Source organism: Ambystoma mexicanum, chromosome 1p, assembly GCF_040938575.1.
Source record: "Ambystoma mexicanum isolate Mex_15411 chromosome 1p, UKY_AmexF1_1, whole genome shotgun sequence".
Classification (NCBI taxonomy): Eukaryota; Metazoa; Chordata; class Amphibia; order Caudata; family Ambystomatidae; genus Ambystoma; species Ambystoma mexicanum.
Window position 1 is genome coordinate 972783102 of NC_090921.1, and position 20078 is coordinate 972803179.

At 46.3% G+C, this 20078-nt stretch overlaps 1 protein-coding gene across 6 annotated transcripts in view; it reads left to right on the forward strand.

The window, feature by feature from the left end:
* Positions 1 to 20078, forward strand: part of MATCAP1 (microtubule associated tyrosine carboxypeptidase 1) — a 527831-nt gene that overhangs the window by 85690 nt on the left and 422063 nt on the right. For 2 of the 6 annotated variants that reach the window (XM_069653930.1, XM_069653922.1), the window contains exon 3: positions 9172 to 13432. The exons of 3 other annotated variants lie outside the window; for them this stretch is intronic. In XM_069653930.1, coding sequence (XP_069510031.1) covers positions 9180 to 11645 — 2466 coding nt within the window. In that variant the 5' untranslated portion in view covers positions 9172 to 9179 and the 3' untranslated portion in view covers positions 11646 to 13432. Of the gene's footprint in view, positions 1 to 9171; positions 13433 to 14948; positions 14991 to 20078 lie in introns of those variants that run through there. One more of the 6 variants, XM_069653938.1, reaches the window with a different exon arrangement.

A 20078-nucleotide genomic window follows, 5' to 3' on the forward strand; every position in this document is an offset into this window, starting at 1 on the left:
TGTAGAAACTTGAACTCATATATGTTTTCTGAATCACCCAAAGCGGCGAGCATCAATCTCTGTAGGCCATAACCTAGATATCCCTCGTATAACGTCTAATGTACATACAATACGCACACAATGTAGTGAACATAATGTTAGGTAATGAAAAGGTACTGGAACCGACTGTATTAAAGAAATGTGTAACGAAAATGAAATATATATATATGTATATGTGTGTCTGAATAACGTTAAAATGAGGCAGAACAGTATAAAACTTCTGCATTCACTGATCAGCAACGCACGAGGAAAATACCTTTGTGAGTATATGCAAGGTCATTCCCTCTCCCACCCCACCAAGCCTGCCAGATAAAAAAGCTAAGACTTGTGCTGCGCTCCCTCACCTCCCCCAACCAAGCTGGCGTTACTTCAGAGAGTCAGAGGCCCCGGCGCCGCAACCAAGGCCACAGCCCGCCACCTGTGTTATTTACAGCACGGTAATAAACCCACGGATGAACCCACTGATCTACCAGCACCCTCTCATAAATCCCCACGAACCCCCCCAAGAATCCTGACCCCGTGTAAGGACGACCCCCATCATTGGGACAAGACACAGAGACCCATCTATATAATAACTTCTAACGCAGCAGACAGACATGTATCACTCGGCCCAGGTCCCAGAGCCCCGTCCCGCGACCTAAAATACCGGTCAATAAGACTCAGGTAAATCTCACCCCAACCAACAACCACCAGACCTCTCACGAGGTGCATTCCTCATGTGTTGCGTTTATTTTATAAGATAAGCTACGGAACAATTTATTAGTGAACGTAAATGTCATTTTCTGAATAACTGCAGTGTGCATGGCCTAGGGCAACTAAGACAGGAAAGGTATTCATCATTGTCACAGGCTGCCCCAGCGCACCAACACCGCACGGATGACCTCAAGCCGGCCTGCCAGGCCCAACCCAACCCACGAGGCTGACCAGTGACGTCGTCTTGCCAAGACCAACCATGCTGCAGCAACACCTATAGTTAGTCGACGATACCCAATCCCAATTAACTTGTGCCCCCTATAGTGTTTAGGTGTTGATGACGTTTTCTGTATTAGAAATACGCCTGTCTTTGCTATTGTCAGACAGAGCGCTCTCGTAGGTTGCAGAGTTCTTTGCATGCCTTATCCTTGGATAAACTCCCACTTACGCTCACCCGCACTCTGTCTTGGTCTTATTCCCACTACGGGAGAGTCCCTTATTGTCTCTCATTGCGGGGAGGATCGTGCTGAATTGGGGGCGCTTCCTTTCAGTGGTGACCCCGATAGCGTGATATCTCCAAACTATTTTTCCTAACTCCTTCTTAAACGACCCCCTTGTGGCACGAGAATCTCCGGTCGAGAAGGGATACGCACGGTGAGCCGTCTCCGGGAGGCCGCCCGCCAACGGCGACCGGCACAATAAGAAGTGCGCACTCAATGAGAAAGGGTACGGGATCCCGATTGGAAAAAAATCCCCTTTGAGTGCCGCTCGCCGGAGCCAGGGGCTGACCGTTGAGTTACCGGTGACGCCGCCTGGACGGACCCAGTTTCGGAGAGTATCGGTTCAAGACGGGCACGTGAGTACCGAGTGCGAGTGATCGTCAAGGGGAAAAGAAAGGGAATTGGGAATAACAGAACGGGGACAGGTAGAGGAGAAGAATATCGGGGGTCTACTACAGACGGGTCTTGAAATTTTCTTTATTCTTTCTTTTGCATATGGCCATTAGGAGTAAGAAATAAGTGACGTGGTAGAAGTGACGGAAACCTAGCTCCGAGAGGGGGTGGAAGGCGGCGCCGCATAGTACTATCTAAATTAGTACTGGGAATATATGAAGAAGTGAGAAATAAGTTATTGGTGTCTAGCAAAAGGAGACACCGGGAATATTTTTTAGTGATTGTGCTCTCTCTCTCTCTATTTCTTTTTTTTCCATTTCCACGGGGTAGGGGGTGAAAATGAGAAGGGTATGAAGTAGTTAGAACATCTTAAAAAGTGGGGACTCAGTAGTGGCACGTACAGACGTGAACACAGTAACCTTAGTAGGGAAACAGGGACAGCTGGCTAGGGAGGAAAGGGAGGAGAAAGACAAAGAGTGTGAGTGGAAAGCATTGTGAAGGGTGCGCGCACCGTACGAGTGTTAGAGACGAACAGGTGGCCGTGAGGTGGTGCCAAAGAGTGTGGACATAACCAGTACTAGATCGATTGCCAGTGAAATCACATAAGTGTGCCTGAGAATGAGAAAGAGATGAGATATGGTGAGTGAGAAGAGATTTGTGCACTGAATTACAGTGGGTGACAATTTTGAGAGGTCCGCTCTTGTCTGTGCCATAAAGGTATACGTACGCATATTTACACCTATTTAAAAGTTACGAAGGCGAACGCGGTAGCGCTGACGATTTAGAGGATGGGGGCTGAAACTCCCTTGTCACACATTTGTAAGAGCTTGCCGGGATATGCTGAACGCATAAATAAATATCATGATCAATGGTTAACAGAATTGAAAGGGGAGGGGTTGCCCCAGATTTGGCCAGAAGGAGGGTCTTTTGACAAAAGCGTTCTCGATATGGTATGTACCTGTATTCGCCTCAAGTATAAGGGGAAAAAATGGCAGACTAGGAAGGAGATATTAGATCTCTGGAGATTGTTTGAGGAAGTACCCCCACCCAAAGCCCCAGCACCAAATATTGATTTACCCTCCACCACAGACAATCCACTAATGATCCCGCGAGAGGAAAAGGAACAGTTAAGTACAGAACAGCCTGCGGAAGTGGTTATGTTGTACCCAATATTACCTAAACCAGCCCCTGCAACAGGATATAGCGACCCGATTTATGTGCCTCCCCCTTCAACCAGCACGCCACAAAGACCAACTGCACCCCCACCATACGAAAACACTAGAGAGCACACCCAGGGAGGCACACAGAGAGTGGACATAGAGAAGTTAACGAGTGACTTAGAGTCGAGGCTTACAGTGGCACGAGATGAGCTCTCAAGAATAAAAGACATATGTGAACGCACAGCGTGCGCCCCCACACAATCTGGACGCACGTCTAGAGCGTCGAGCGAAAGTAGACAAATTGAGGAAGGATGGAAAAAGGGGGAAATACTGTTCAGAATTGAGGAAGAACCGACCAGGATAATAGAAGTAGGGACAGCAGAAGGAAGCATTGGTGATGTCTCGAGAGAGAGAGGGATCAGAGAGGATTTGTTATGTGATGTCAGAGGAGGGGGGGATGAGAGTGATAGATTGAGCATGGCAGTAGGAGGAGAAGGCGAGGAGCTAGATGGGGCATGTTCACTGGGGACTATAGAGGATGAATGGATAGGACGACTAAGAAATAGGGTGGGGAAGATGGCGTCATTAGAGTCAGCAGTGACCAAGGAAAAGGAAGCTGCAACGGCAAAAGGGAAATTACAACTACCATTACTCCACAGGGGAGGTGGGAGGCCGAACTATATACCGTGGGCTCAGATGGACAAGGCTAACTTAATGAAATTACTACCACAGCTGTCAGGAGGGGCAAGCAAGTGGATATATGCATTTGAAAAACATACCGCGGGTATACCGCTGGCAGTAGGCGATGTGAAAAGCCTACTAGTGTCCTCAGTAGGGGATCAGGCAGACAGAGTGTGGGCTAAAGCGGGTTTTCCAGCTGTAACTTTGGAGTGTGATCGCCATGATGGGGCTTCTTTTAACACCGTGCGAGCAAGGGTGTGGGACGCACTGCGGGAAACTTTCCCAGATACCCCTGATCTGCAGTCAGTAATGCAATGTACCATGAATGATGGGGAGGACGCTATGGATTACATTCTCCGGGTGCAGGAGATGTGGAGAGCGGAAACGGGTACGCCCTGGCACCAATCCACGTCTCTATTTTACTTCATCATTAAAAGAGGGCTCCCAAAGGAAGTGCAAAAGGCACTAGATAAAATAGCAGGTGTTGAGGCAAAAGGCTGGCCGGAGATCCAAAGCATAATAGTACACCATTGTAAAAGGATCAAAGAAAGAGAGAGGGAAATAGCACAGAAAAGGTTGGCGGACGAGGCGAAGTTGGTGCAATCAAAATTGGTGAAGGTCGCAGCAGCGGTAGCGGGACTCCCACTCATACGGGAGGGAGAGGAAGGAGAGGAGGGGCAAATAGCAATACAAGGAAGAATAGCAGCGAATTGGGCAGGACAAGGGCAACGACAGTGGACAGAGCAGGAGCAGAACGGAGGTCCAACGTGGCAAGAGTGGGCCCCAAGAGGAGGAAGAGGTGGGTACAGGGGGCGAAGAGGAGGACAAGGGTATGGAGGAATGGGAGGAAATGGGTGGCAGGGTCCCAGAGGTCCACAGGGGAGCTGTTGGAATTGTGGGAGATGGGGGCATTACTCAAGGGAATGTAGGAGCAGACAAAACAACGGTTTCCAAGAGATAGAACAGTACGGACACCCCCATCCAGGAAGCCCCTACGGCCTCCCCATGGGACAATACCAGCAACCAGACAATGTAGTACAAAGGAGTAACGCACAACTACACGGACATCAATACCGAACACAAACCAGCCCACAGAATAATGACAATGTACACTACACGCCTGGTAATACTTTCGCCACAGGAGCTAATGGGGCACCAGCCCCCGCACCTTACAGTGGAGTGTCAGTAGTTTCGGGGAATATTTTCGATCAAGGGGGGGCAATGAGACACCCCGCATAGGACAGCCCACAGAGAGCACTTGCGTGTCCAGTACTGTCTACGACCCACAATGCATCAGAGGAACCATTGATAGGAGCGCAGATAGGAGACAAGCAATTCATATTCATGGTGGATTCGGGAGCGGAGAAATCATGCATTAGAGAGGGCCGGTTCCCGTTATCTAATAGAACGTTAGAGACGCAGGGGTTCTCTGGGGCTGTAATTGAAGTTCCTTACACAGAGGTATTGGATGTGACAGTGGGGGGTAAAACAGTGAAAGCACCCTTACTGTACTATGAAAACTCTCCCATCAACTTACTGGGGAGAGATCTCTTGAGCAAACTAAACATGACCATATCATTCACAGGGAGCGGCATCGTATGTTCAACGCCAGGCATATGCCCCCTCCGTATATTAGCAGTAATACACGGCCACACAACAATAAAAGAGATCAGAGGGGTACCAAGAAATGAGGAGATGTTTGTTGAAGGCATGAGAACATTGGCTCTCATAGTACCAGAACTAAAAAGGGTGGAGTGGAGAATACCAGCAGAATTCCTTTTTCGTCCCATAGCAAGCCCTGACACTGCTCTTGGGGAAGTACTATCATTGGATTTGCATGCAATACATGTATCAGCAAACAGAATATGCGTGATTGGTATTGACATGGAAGGGTGTGAGTGGCGGACAGTATTGTGTACAAATGCAAATATCCCCCTGAGAGAGCTCTCGGACGAGGAGCTATTTTCTGACACTGAGGGAGATGGTGAAGTAGTGATGGAACTGGCAATGCCCTGCGACATCGTAGTTACAGCCAGACAAACTAAAGTTGAATTAATGGCGGTAGTAGGAGCACCGCATACATTTTTTGATGAAGACATGAGTTCAGTACCCGCTAACTTATGGACTAATGGCCCCCACGATGTAGGGTTGCTACATGAAGTTCAGCCTGTGGTGATAAAAGTAAAACAAGGAGCAATACTGCCCCGGGTGAAACAATATCCACTGTCGCGAGAAGCAGAAGAAGGGATCAGAGAGACAATAGAAGCACTGCTAGCACAGGGTATAATAGTGCCCTCAAACTCCCCATGCAACACATGCATTTACCCAATCAAAAAAGCGAAGGGGGGTTCATGGAGGATGATACAAGATTTACGCCCATTGAACGATGTGGTAATGAAGGAGTTCCCTTTAGTCCCGAACCCGGCGACAATACTGTGCAACATTCCAAAAATAGCATCACACTTCACAGTAATTGACTTAAAAAATGCATTCTTTTCGATTCCCTTGGCAGAAGAGAGCAGGTACTTGACAGCATTTACATTGGGAGGAAGGAGGTTCGAACACTGCAGACTACCACAAGGATATTGCGAAAGCCCAAGCATATTTAACAGGGTACTACATGAAGATCTGGGGAATTTGTCTGTAGAAAGCACAGTGATTCAGTACGTTGATGATTTATTGGTTTGTGCACAGGCTGAGGAAGAATGCAGACAGGACTCGATAACACTATTGACATTATTGGCAAATAAGGGGTACAAGGTGGACAAGGGGAAGTTACAATACTGTCTGACGGAGGTCCTATACTTGGGTCAGTTGATATCAAAGGATGGCAAGCGAATTATACCAGACAGGGCACAGGCGATTAGAACAATTGGGGAGCCCAAAACAGTAAAAGAGATGCAGAAATTTCTGGGTATGTGTAACTATTGCCGAGCATGGATATTGGACTATGCAGCGTACACAAGGCCCTTGCTACAGGCACTGAAAGAAGCACAACAGGAACACAAACACATAGAATGGACAGAGGTGATGAACACAGCATTTAACTCACTAAAAGAGCTGATATCAAGCGCTCCAGTACTAGCAAACCCAGATTATGGGCGCGAATTCTTCTTATTTTCACACTGCAAAGGAACATTGATGACAGCAGTACTGACACAGAAAACATCTTTAGGGCACAAACCACTCGCTTACTATAGCGGCACCCTAGACGCAGTAATGCAAGGTCATTTCGCGTGCGAGCAATCCCTAGCTGCAGCCGCGTTCGCAATTGAAAAAAGTGCCACGATAGTAATGGGCTGCCCGGTGACACTGTTCGTGGAACACTCACTTTTTGCAATATTAGAGCGAACAAAGAGCACATTGACAACACAACGCGCCACAGCATATGAGATAATACTGTCCAGCGCTAACATCCATATAGTAAGATGTAAAACAGTGAACCCAGCCACATTCATCACAGAGGCATGCACCATAGAGGACATGCAAAACCACAACTGCGCCACGTACATAGGTGACGAAAGTAAGGATCAAGTGATTTTTGAAAATGCCCTGACCGAGGGTGAGGTGTATTTTGTGGACGGGTCAGCATCAATAGACATGGAGACAGGAGAAAAGCATGTGGGTATGGCAGTGGTACGATTAGAGGAAGATGAATATGAGATACTAGTACAACACCGCCTCCCATCACACTATTCAGCGCAAGCAGCAGAACTAATAGCGCTAATAGAAGCATTGCATGCCGCCAAGGGGTGCGCAGTGACCATATATACAGACTCAGCATACATGACAACAACAGTTCACGGTGGGTTGGCCCGGTGGGGGCGGAGAGGGTTCCGACGAGCAGACGGAACGCCAGTCCAGCATGCAGAATTATTGAAAGAACTGATTGAGGCCCTGCAAGACCCCACGGCAGTGGCCATCGTAAAATGTCAAGCTCATACCACCAATACAGATTTTGTATCTTTGGGGAACGCGGCAGCAGACGCCGCTGCCAAAGCAGCTTCATATCTACAAAAAGGTGAAATAGGAGAGTACATGTTGCACCACACAGCAAGCCAAGAAGTCCCCACAGGATACAACATGATGTCCACACAGGAGATCATAGAGCTGCAAGAGGGAGCTAGTGCAGAGGAAAAATTGCTGTGGACTAAGAGAGGATGCAGCAAATCACCGACTGATTTATTGTGGCGACAAGAGAGTTCAGGAAAAGTGGTAATGCCAATCACGCTGTTAGAAATAGCATTTCAACAACTACACTTTCCTGCACACAACACAAAGAAACACATAATGGCAGAGATACAAGAAGATTGGTTTACACCTTGCCTCCAGGAACATGTCACAAGGTTAGCTCTAGAATGCACGACATGTCAAATTTACAACTCAGGTATGACATTGCGTACACTAAGGGGTACGATACCAAAACCAAGTGGCCCATTCAGAGAGCTCCACATTGATTATGTAGACATGGGAGAAAGGTGTAACGGGGCTCGATACATGATTGTGGTTGTATGTCCATTTTCGAGGTGGGTGGAGGCAGGCCCTTGTGCCCGCCCTGACGCGAAGGGCGCCGCGAAGTTCCTAGTGCGGGAAGTGTTTCCGCGCTGGGGAATTTGCGACGTTATTCGCTCAGATAACGGGACGCATTTTGTTAATGAACTCTTTAAAGAAGTGACTACATTATTGGGAATAAAGCACAAATTATGTTCGATTTATCATCCTCAAAGTAATGGCGTCGTAGAAAAGATAAACGGCCTATTAAAAAGCAGATTATCAAAACTTTGTTTTTCCCTTAAAAAGACTTGGATGTACTGCCTGCCTTTGGCCTTGTTTGAGCTACGAAACCAGCCAAGTAAGGATCACCATTTGTCCCCGCACGAGATCGTCACGGGAAGAAGAATGCACACAGCGCATTCGCCTCTCCGTGAGCGTTCTGATGCACACAGAAGCGCAGCCATATTGGGGGAGGAGTTCACAGAATACCTGCGAAAATTGACAAGGGCAGCGCGCGTAATTTCAAAGCAACTAGCCCCCCCCTCGACAAGAGAGGAGGGGAACGCGACTGAACCAAACGGTTTGCCTGAAAAACCACTACAGCTAATGCCTGGGGACCTTATATATGTTAGAAGTTTTGTGCGGAGGTGGAACGCACCACGCTTCCATGGCCCCTATGAGGTAGTGTTTTGCACGCCTACGGCAGTAAAGGTTAAGGGCCTGCGATATTGGGTGCATTTGACAGATGTACGTAAAGCTTACAGCGCTGCGGAGAGTGAGGTGCAGGATGAGGCACAGGCAACAGCGGACGATGAAGTTGTGCGGAATGAATGATTTGAATTTCGTGTGCTTCATGAGATGAACAGTGAACACAATTAGCGCGCAACAAATGTCCTGGACTAAAACATGTACACATGTATATGTAAATTTTCTTTTTACAATTTTTGAAAGTTTTGCGTGGGGTTCTTTTTTTTTTCTCCCCTTCCTGTACTATTTAAGATGTTTTTTATTATTGTTGTTTTTAGAAATGTCATGTTTTTTTTTTTATTATTTATATATATATATAGTAAGTTACAAATAATATTGACTGAAAGCTACCTTGTCTGTCAACAAACCCCCTTCCTCACCCAACCCTATATTTTATCACCGAAACGTTACAATGTGGAAATGCTTACATGTTTGTATTTAATGAACTTTTGTGTCTCAAACAGGATTTATCATGGCATCGAATGGGCAGCCTGCAACTAATAGATATGTTAGATTTAGAGAAATGTTAGTGGCTAGATTAACATATTCATTTGAATGTGGTTTATCAATGTGTGCTATCGTGTTCTTCATCTCAATGTTTTGTCTGGTGTTACACTGGATTATAGCGTTCATCTCTACCGAGATGAACGAGGGGGGAGGGGGGAACAACACCACCCTTGCTCCTGGAACGAAAACAATTCCGACTGTAGGTATCAAAGAAGGTGATTTCTTGATCTGGGATGGAGCACACTTTGTGTGGGGATACTATACTACACCACCCACTGCTGTCCTCTCACAATGGAGAACCAAAAATGTAGATAATGACACAATGTCTCAACCTGGAACATACAACAACCACACGATCCCTCCCGCCCCAATTTCAAACAACGATCTCTTGTTTATTAATGAGGATGGAAAAGTGATTATGATGGCAGAACACACGCCCCTATATGAAGAATTAGAAAAGGGGGGTGGGAGGGAGGAAGGGGGGCCTGGTTCTTCACCTCCTATAACGAGAAGGTACAGAAGAAGGGAGAAAAGTAGGCGGAGAAGAGAGACTGGTGGAAAAGGGTATGATGAGTATTATGGGCTAGGGTTAGACAAAATGGAAGACCCACGACACCCTCACCAAGCAAATAAATGGTATGCAGATATGAGCACAACAGCTAAACAAACAACCAATGAGAGCTGTTATGTCTGCTCACTTATCCCCCATGCATCAGGAACACCTAAAGTATTGTTGCCACGAGAATTGCCCATTGTGGATGCCCAATGTCTCCTTCATCTCACGCTGTGTAGAATAAAGAACACTTTCCAAGCACACGATGTCTCTTTCAGAATGGTACAGAACAACAAAACGTGCTATTCGCAAGCGTCTGGAGTGATCTGCCTTAAAGAACCTTTCTTTGCAATACAAGGGACACTGTTTTCCGAAAACAAATGGAAAGACGAAGAAGTGCTGTGCAAGGCAGAAGCGCTGAAAGGTGTCCAACCGGACAAGTTGCGGTGGATGGAAAGAACGTGCTTGCCAATATGGAAAGAACACATCCCTAAACTAACATGGGTAACAGCGATGGAGAAACCCTTCAAGCTACAAAGTGAAATACAAAACGAACTATGTTTCAAGGGAGAAGGAAAAATGGCAATGGGAACGAACACGAACTGTAACAAAACTCTCACCATCCCGGATATGAAAAAAGGGACAGCAGCATTAATGGACACCTACTGGGTATGCGGAAACCAGGCGTACCTGCACCTTCCCCAATCATGGAGTGGTAGCTGCTCAATGGCCACCTTGCACTCGACACTAATGGTGATTCCAGAAAGCCATATTGACAGAAGTAACATGATGAAAGGAGGCTTGAACCAGAATGCAGCTTCTCCAACTACACAAGCGCACCTTTATGTCCTGTCCTCCGGGGGGAAGGAAGAAAAGCTCTCAAGAAACAAGCGAGCCTCGAACTACATATCACAAGCATCATCTGATTTATTGGCACAGATCCCAGACAAGTATCGCCTGTTCAGCTCCGTGGAAACATTCTTTGCTTCACTAGTGTCCAGTGTCCAAGCAAGAGCAAATGCAAAATGGCTCCAGATCACACGGTGGGAACTGATCCAGTTGGCCAATGACACTGAAGAAGGGTTCAACATAATAAAGGTGGAACTACGAGCTCTGCGACTAATGACCATGCAGAACAGGTATGTTCTAGACCTGTTGACAGCTATCGATGGAGGTGTTTGCCGAAAAATAGGAAGTGCGTGCTGCACGTTCGTACCTTCTGAAGACGCAGAAAATGGGTCCCTGTCCCACGTTATTGAAGCAGTACATAACCTGGGCGAGAAGATGAAAATGGAAGGTGGAGCTGAGGATAGCTCGTGGTTCGACAATATCTTCTCCTGGGTTCCCTCATGGCTTGGAGTGACAATGAAGTTCCTGATACCAATAGTGGTGATCATCCTTGTGATGTTCTGCCTGTGCCAGGTGGGCCTCCGATGTTGTGCTAATGCAGTCCCTAACGGTGCAATGATGATGGTTACAATGGGCAACTCCGGTGGTACAATTAAAGCAACACAAGAAGTACACGTGCAGACAGGAACAGACAACACCCCCAGGTACCAGTTAGTGCCTATGTGCCGTGACAAGTACATAGTAGATAAGCTATGGCACACCACGATTAAAGAACCACGAGACGTAGAACTGGAATGGTATGAGGAGGTCTGGGTAGATCTGGAAGAGACCGGCGACTGTATATATTTGACATGTACACCAGACGAGTATGCTAGGAGAGGTGAGAGCTTAAGGGGGGTGTGCAGAGCATGGATGCCTATAAAAGGAACCCCTGCATGGGATGGTGCAGTGTTAGAAGAACAAGAATGTAGAAGATTAGAAGAGCTAAAGAAATTCGTTACTTTAAGTAACGAAAGGGGGGAAATGTAGGGGAGGAATGGCCACGAGGCCCTCCTCACCTACAGCTCCCTCCCCAGGTGAGGACCATGGCTCGGTGGGAGCACCCTCATGCCACCCGGGCCCAGGTGGAGGGGGGTTCACCCGCCGACGACATTGCCCACACGCACCCTGTCTTTGCATTTACCGAAACTTAAGTTAGGCCTAGACGCCATCGTGCACAGCAAACATGGTGTGAGTTCAGCACACTGTAACGAGGCCCCCACCTTTGGAGGGCCTTTCATGCATCTCTGCCGCCTCAGCAGCCCTGGCAGATCCGCTGCGAGCGCGTTCCCATGAGAAAGTCGGAGATGAGCTAAACCCGAGATGCCAACACGGCAACATTATATTAGTAACAATGTGATATTGCACCCCGTATGACCCAGACCGCAAGGCCGGGGCAACGGGGAAAAAAGCTGAAGCATCACTATCTGAAGAAGGTAGAAAATAGTTCAAGTATTGGTGTTAATGAACTACCTCTGTTTAAAATGTGAACGAACCATAAAAATGTAACGTTATATGATATCCCTCCAGGTCTGGACTAATGCTGCTATAACCACGGAGAAAGATGTTGACCAAACGTGTAACCTCTATCTGTAAAAGTGTTTTTCAATAGTATGTAGAAACTTGAACTCATATATGTTTTCTGAATCACCCAAAGCGGCGAGCATCAATCTCTGTAGGCCATAACCTAGATATCCCTCGTATAACGTCTAATGTACATACAATACGCACACAATGTAGTGAACATAATGTTAGGTAATGAAAAGGTACTGGAACCGACTGTATTAAAGAAATGTGTAACGAAAATGAAATATATATATATGTATATGTGTGTCTGAATAACGTTAAAATGAGGCAGAACAGTATAAAACTTCTGCATTCACTGATCAGCAACGCACGAGGAAAATACCTTTGTGAGTATATGCAAGGTCATTCCCTCTCCCACCCCACCAAGCCTGCCAGATAAAAAAGCTAAGACTTGTGCTGCGCTCCCTCACCTCCCCCAACCAAGCTGGCGTTACTTCAGAGAGTCAGAGGCCCCGGCGCCGCAACCAAGGCCACAGCCCGCCACCTGTGTTATTTACAGCACGGTAATAAACCCACGGATGAACCCACTGATCTACCAGCACCCTCTCATAAATCCCCACGAACCCCCCCAAGAATCCTGACCCCGTGTAAGGACGACCCCCATCATTGGGACAAGACACAGAGACCCATCTATATAATAACTTCTAACGCAGCAGACAGACATGTATCACTCGGCCCAGGTCCCAGAGCCCCGTCCCGCGACCTAAAATACCGGTCAATAAGACTCAGGTAAATCTCACCCCAACCAACAACCACCAGACCTCTCACGAGGTGCATTCCTCATGTGTTGCGTTTATTTTATAAGATAAGCTACGGAACAATTTATTAGTGAACGTAAATGTCATTTTCTGAATAACTGCAGTGTGCATGGCCTAGGGCAACTAAGACAGGAAAGGTATTCATCATTGTCACAGGCTGCCCCAGCGCACCAACACCGCACGGATGACCTCAAGCCGGCCTGCCAGGCCCAACCCAACCCACGAGGCTGACCAGTGACGTCGTCTTGCCAAGACCAACCATGCTGCAGCAACACCTATAGTTAGTCGACGATACCCAATCCCAATTAACTTGTGCCCCCTATAGTGTTTAGGTGTTGATGACGTTTTCTGTATTAGAAATACGCCTGTCTTTGCTATTGTCAGACAGAGCGCTCTCGTAGGTTGCAGAGTTCTTTGCATGCCTTATCCTTGGATAAACTCCCACTTACGCTCACCCGCACTCTGTCTTGGTCTTATTCCCACTACGGGAGAGTCCCTTATTGTCTCTCATTGCGGGGAGGATCGTGCTGAATTGGGGGCGCTTCCTTTCAATGTTCAAACTCAACGTATCATACACGTGCACCAAGTAATTTCATCCAATCCAAGTTGTCCAATATTGTCTATTTCCATTCTGAGATTTGGAGATTTCATGACTGCATGTCCTAAAATTCAAAGAATAACCAAGGAATCAATGAACATTCACAGAATGTGCCATTAATGGAACATGCATCTGAGTCAACGTGGATAGTGAAGCACTGCTTCTTGCTAGCCTGAATTGATGCAACAAAAACAAACCCATACCAGAATAAGTAACGACAGTCCTCATGCGTTTAAGGCATTAGGCTGGAGTAATGTTTTTCAGTCACAACTTAAATGGAATGACACAGTATTGCATGTTGCAGATCTGACACACCAAAGAAGGTTATCTATCGCCTGAGGTTAGTGTGTGTGTGCTAACTCAGCACCCACCAAATGAGGGTCAGCTGTCACTCTGAATGCAATGCATGCAATGTTCCTGACCATGGGCTACAGTACACCAAATTAGCTGCCGCAATGCCCTACAGAATAATCACTAAGCACTACATGAGTACATTCATGGCATTTTTATCTCTTTACACATACCAAGTAGCATAACATAACTTGGCAGTTATGAGGTAGGCTATCCTTTGACCTTCCAGCTCACGTGAGGTTTATGAATGAGGAGGGCTAACTCAGACCCCTCTAAATGAAGGTCCCTTCAGGGCTAGAGCTAGCGTAGGAATATGCTTGTGGTATGCTCCCTCAGAATGCTTCCCATGAGGGTCAATTAGAGGGAAAGAGACACTTTGCCTCTGGACCTTCCAAATGGTTGTCACTGAAAGGTATGGTATAGGCTGCCTCAGAACACTCCAAATGGAGGCCACGTGAAGACTGTGAATAGGCTGCCCTGCAACTTTCCAGAAAGGTGCATTGTGTATGCCACTTATGTACTATCCAAATGCCATCACAGGACTATCCAAATGAGGGTCAGTTGAAGGCTGTAAGACGGGCTGGATCTGCATCTTCTAACTGAAAGTCACTTGAGAGTTATGTATGAGATATGCTGTCTCCAAATGAGGGACAGTTAAAAAGTAGGAGGTATGTTGGCACAGGACCATTCAAATGATGGGCATGAGGTAAGCCACTCAGAACTGTCCAAATGAGGGCTAGATAAGAGTTACTTGAAAGCATTGGTGTAATCTGAGGTTTCCCAAAATGAGAGCTGCCTCAGGGCTTTGTGCATCAGGACCCTCCAAATGAGAACCACTTGATTGTTGTGAGACAGGCTGCCCCTTAACCCTCCAAATGTGATTCACCTAAGGTTCTGGCTGGGCTGCTACTTCTAGGGGCTGCAGAGTAGGATGGCTCAAGCTTCTGACTACCATGGATTTGGAATAAAATATACCATTGATGTTTTTTTCTTTTACAGAGGAAGCAAAGGTTACAATCGTGGTCAGCTTTGAGTCCAATGGTATAGTTATATTTTCTTACTGCTACAAGACCCTATATAATATCACTTCTGTGAGTTACTGAATATTGTGTTGCAGGATTTAAATGCCATTTTCTTGAATTTTCTGGCTTGGTGATGGGCTTGCCACAAATGTGTTCCTCAGCACAGATTACTGATATAATTTTTAAAGTTTGCAGAATTGAACACACTACAGCTCCAAAGTAGGATCATTTGATGATCTATGAGCTTTCTAATAAGTGATGCTTGGAAGTTGCTCTTATCTAACTGTTTTAATTCTAAAGTTTGTATATGAAACGACTCAAAAAGAATGTACCTTCCCTTAGGACTGGTATGAATTCTTGCATATAGAAAATTCTATTCAATGTTTAAGTTAAGAGGTGAAACATTTTAAAAATCACACACTCACGTACACAACCCATCTCTTCGGAATTCCAGTTTCTTATAATCTCCTCTTTTGGCAACAGACAAGACTGAATACCAGCTCCTGTGAATAGATTAACATCTATTTGGTAGTCAAGAACCTACAAATATTTTAAGAAGCAGTTAAACACAAATGTGTATAAATTACATGAAAAAAGACTTGCCTGAATTATGTTTCTTGGAAGTATTAATTATAGGGTTATGTTGTTTTCATCTTTTAAAGCAACAACATTCATTTTAAAAATGTTCTATCCCAATTTTCGCTCGAAATATGATATGCAATAACCACACATGTGAGCAACACCACACCTCATCATATTTCCAAATAGTGTGCTTTGAAAAGTCACAAATCGCTGAAATTCACAGCACAGGTATGTGTGACTTTTCTTTTTGTTGTGGGCCACTTTTTTCTTTTTGCTCCCTTGTCCCAGTGCGACCCTGCTTTTGGGGCCTAACTGTAGGGGAGCTTAAAATGACACAACCTGACTCAGGAACAGTTAGTATCTCTTCTCAACATTCCAAGTTGATTGTTCCTGCCCTTACAGCCAATCAGTCTTCGTTTCAAGGTTCTGCCATCTTGGCTTGGGAGTCCTGATTAGCTGTGGTTAAGGAAAACAAAATGGCAAACACCTCCCCAAACTCCCTCTTCCTTTAGCATCTACTCTTAACAAAACATCCCCTATCTTGTGTACTGTAACTGGTCCTTTATACCTGAAAACTCTGACAGTTTCTATAGTGCTTTCAGATTATTGGTTTTGCTGCAGGTTGCATTATGGTGAGAAATGTTTGACTTTAGTGGTTGATGCATGAAGATATCCTGTGCTGAGGTGTATATATTCCAGAAGCCAGGGAGTGTTCTCTTCCAGTTGTTAGATTTTCCAGAGTGCTCTGTGTTGTGTTTAAGGTGAACGATCGGGAGCCTGTATGTTGTGTCTGCACATGATAGTTGCAAAACAAAGGAGGTGATGGTTAGAAGGTTTAGAATACATCTTAACCTCTGGCATTGCGCTGGACAACCTTCCAGACCATCGTTCTTCACCTGCCAAGCCATGTTTAAGCCTTGTTGGGGGTCATCAGTGAGGAGTAGCTTGGGTCTCTAGGCCCAGCAGGCACGGGACCCACGTCTGGACATACCCGTCCCACTCGGGGTGACAATAGCAAAACAAAAGAGGTGATGGTTGGAAGGTTTAGAATAAATCTTAACCTCTGGCATTGCTCTGGGAAACCCTCCTGACCAGTGTTCTTCACCTGCCAAGCCATTACAAAAGGGGAAAGACAATATGCAAATCAGACTTGGTCCCATTCCCAAAGGGGTAGTCCAGCCCAAACTGCTAGGTCACATCCATTCTGCACGAAACCACATGCATCCCCAGACATGTTTCAGCCTTGTTGGGCATCATCTGTGAGGAGTAGCTTGGGCCTCTAGGCCCAGCAGGCACAGGACCATGTCTGGCCATACCCGTCCCACTCGGGTGACAATAGCAAAACAAAAGAGGTGATGGTTGGAAGGTTTAGAATAAATCTTAACCTCTGGCACGTGATAGTTGAACAACTTAGAATTGTCCATTCTGATGCTTGATGGTGATTTGTTAACCTTATTACGCATTGAAGAGCGAGATTTCTAGACTTTTCCTGAATTGTGGGTGGTCCTGTAGAGTGTGGATTTCCCTTGGTAGCATGTTCCAATCTTTGGCCACCATAATGGAAAATGCAAAGCCTCCATGTCTTTCTCTGCATAATCTTTGTGTTTCTAAGAGTATGTTGTTTCTTAATCTTAGGTTTCAGTTTTTTTTATTTCTTATTTGAGGACTTTCGCTCCATGGCCTTCAAGCACTCTGGGGGCGTTCCACTGGGCATTGAACTGGATCTTTTTTCTAGATTGCTAGCCAGTGGAGTGCTCCGAGAACCAGTGTAATGTGCCCCTTCTGTTGAGTCGCAGTAGTCAAGCTGCTGTGCTTTGGGTCCTTCAAAACTTTATTGTGAAGTAGTCCGACATAAATTAGTTAATGCTGTTTGCGTAGGCAAGAATCGGGCAGTGATGGCCAGCACTGTGTGAAGGCGTTACCCACCAACACGATTTACAGATGGAGAGGTGCGATGAGCGATTTTCTTGGTTGTCAGCCTTGATAGACGAGCCTGGGTTTCCCTAAACCCAGGCCTCCTTACTTGAGGGAACTCTTTTCTATGATACGCCCCTCTGCTGTGAGAACAGAAAGAGGGGTAGATCAAATAAAAGAGCGGGGAGCAAACACTGCCACGGTACCAGGCTGAAAGGGGAAAAGAAACAGGTGAAGTGGTGTTAAGGAATTGATCCCTGACTACTCAATCAAACACTGATAACCACTTGTTTCCCTGCTTGGAAGTAAGCTGGAAGGAAGGACTGTCTGAACACAGGTTCCTAAGGAACAACAAGATAACCATATTAACAAGGCAATCTAGGTATGCTAGGTGCTATTCTACTGTTTGGGATAGCAGGCGGAATAACAGAGCTCTTACCGATTCATATGAAGGCGTGGACAAAGGGTTCAACAATGATGGTAGCAGAAGGCGCTTCGAATAGTGAACAACAACGAAACAGGATAAAACAAAAAAAGAGTTAGTAGGTTTACTTAACCCAGGTGGCACGAGGGACATACTAGATCCGGGATGGTGCACGGCTGCAGCAGAGCGTCTCTTCAGTGCACTGGGTCCGGATTACAAGCTCAAGAACAGTTGTACAGTTCAGCGCGGGTGCAGGTAAGTTCAGTGCAGCGTGTAAATGAATGAAAGGTGCTTGTGCACCCCTTTGGCAGGAAGTAACCGAAGGCTACACGGAGGCAGGAGGAATTAAGTCCTACATGGAATTTTAGAGGGAATGCGGGTAGGTTCTGAGCAGCGTTACGTTACGGGAACTTGTGCGAGGCTCTAGTGGAAGATAACGGAATGCTACGCGGGAGCGCTGGTTAGTACAACGTTCGCCCAGTAACAGGAGACAAATGAGGTCTGTATGGGAAGCGGTGTTGGCAACACGGTAATCATGCAGGTACCTGGGATAAAGCAAAGGAAGTCTGTTGTACAGGCGAAGGTCGGCATCCGTGGGTCAATTGGTACAAAATCGCAGGGCAAAAGAGGTCCGTGAAGAGAATGCAGGGTCAGAATGTAACTGGAAAGACGGACACACGGATTCAGTGTAGTAGACAAGCTAACTACAATCAGAAGCAGCGCTCCCTGGCCTGGCGCCGCTTTTACGCTTCCGTTGAGGGCGTAACCTGCAGGAGCAACCAGCTGATGTGATCATATGACTTAAGTTCTGTGTGGAAGTCATGACAACGGAACTCCCTGCACACAGAGACGTCGCTGTTCGTCTCCAAGGCACCTGCCAATGCCTAAAGAACAGAGCAGCTAAGCGGCAAATAATGTTATGCAAAAGAAAAGTGTTCAAGAAATAATATGTCAGGATATTCAAGATGTTGGCTTCCCTTCCCCACGTTTTCAGCACGGGATAAGGCGGCACACTCGAGCTTAGCACAGTCTCTGGTTTCTCAAGCACGAGGGTGCAGTTCAAAACCTTAACGTCATAGCCTTTACCAAAGTCTCTTTGCAATTCAAAGTCTCTTCTTTCAGAGGGCCTGATGCGACAAACAAATAATACATTTCCTCATTTTTTAGTATTTCACATGTAAAAAATTGTCTTAGGTGATTTACTATTCACCTAGGATCCCCCTCTGCCGGGCTCAGATCCACTTTGACACAAAATCTTCAATCAGTCTCCCTCCACCAGGCTCGGACCAATTTCTCTACTTTAATACAAAGCTTTCAATTGATCTCGCTCTGCCGGACTCGGACCAACTTTATCTACTTTGCCATACACTTTCTTTACTGTATCAACATCGTAGACTTTTGATTGTGCGCAGGAGTTTGCTTGACTCATCGCAGGACCACTTCGATTCACAATTATTCGTTGTCTTTCAATTTTGCCACCTAGCAGCTGGATAACTTACAGAGACCTTCGATGGAGCACACACTCTCTGCCAGACCACTCTGTCAAAGGTATTGTATCTTGGTTTCAAAGTTCAATCACTCATCTGCAGTTCAACTTTACTTGCGTCGGTTATCACGCGCGTTTCAAACAATGTTTGTTCCAGCGTTCGCCATTCAATGTTGCAGCTTGCAACCTTGGCTTCAACACAGACCAGTTTTGTATCAGTTGCCCTAACTCCCCGGCTGTGTTCATTTGGCTGTGGCTTTGCTTTGTTCTTGGAGCCAAGGTCAGTACAACAGCGGCTGTGGATTCTCCCCGACTTGATATTGACGCCGGAGGCTCCCGGGTACCTCCGAGACACTATGCAGGATTCTTCAGCCTGGTTTCCTGGTCCTAGGCTTTCTATTCTCGAGGACTCTGGAATGTTATGGTTCCTTGTCGGAAAGGTCAAGGGAACGGCCCTTCTTGCAACCCCCCTTCTGTCTTGCCGTCTTCTCTCGTTAAACTGCCATCTTGGAACTGCTGTTTCCTTGTGTTCCATGCCTCGCTCTGAGTGTGCTCTTGTGCTCCACCTTTCATCCATGTGGGGAAGTGTAATGGAAGTCAGGTGGTTGTGATGGTCAGTAATTGTCTGATCATTGTATTGGGACACTTCAGGTATACGGCTCAGGTGTTAGTCTGTTTTCTCTCATAGTGGGCTGTCTGTG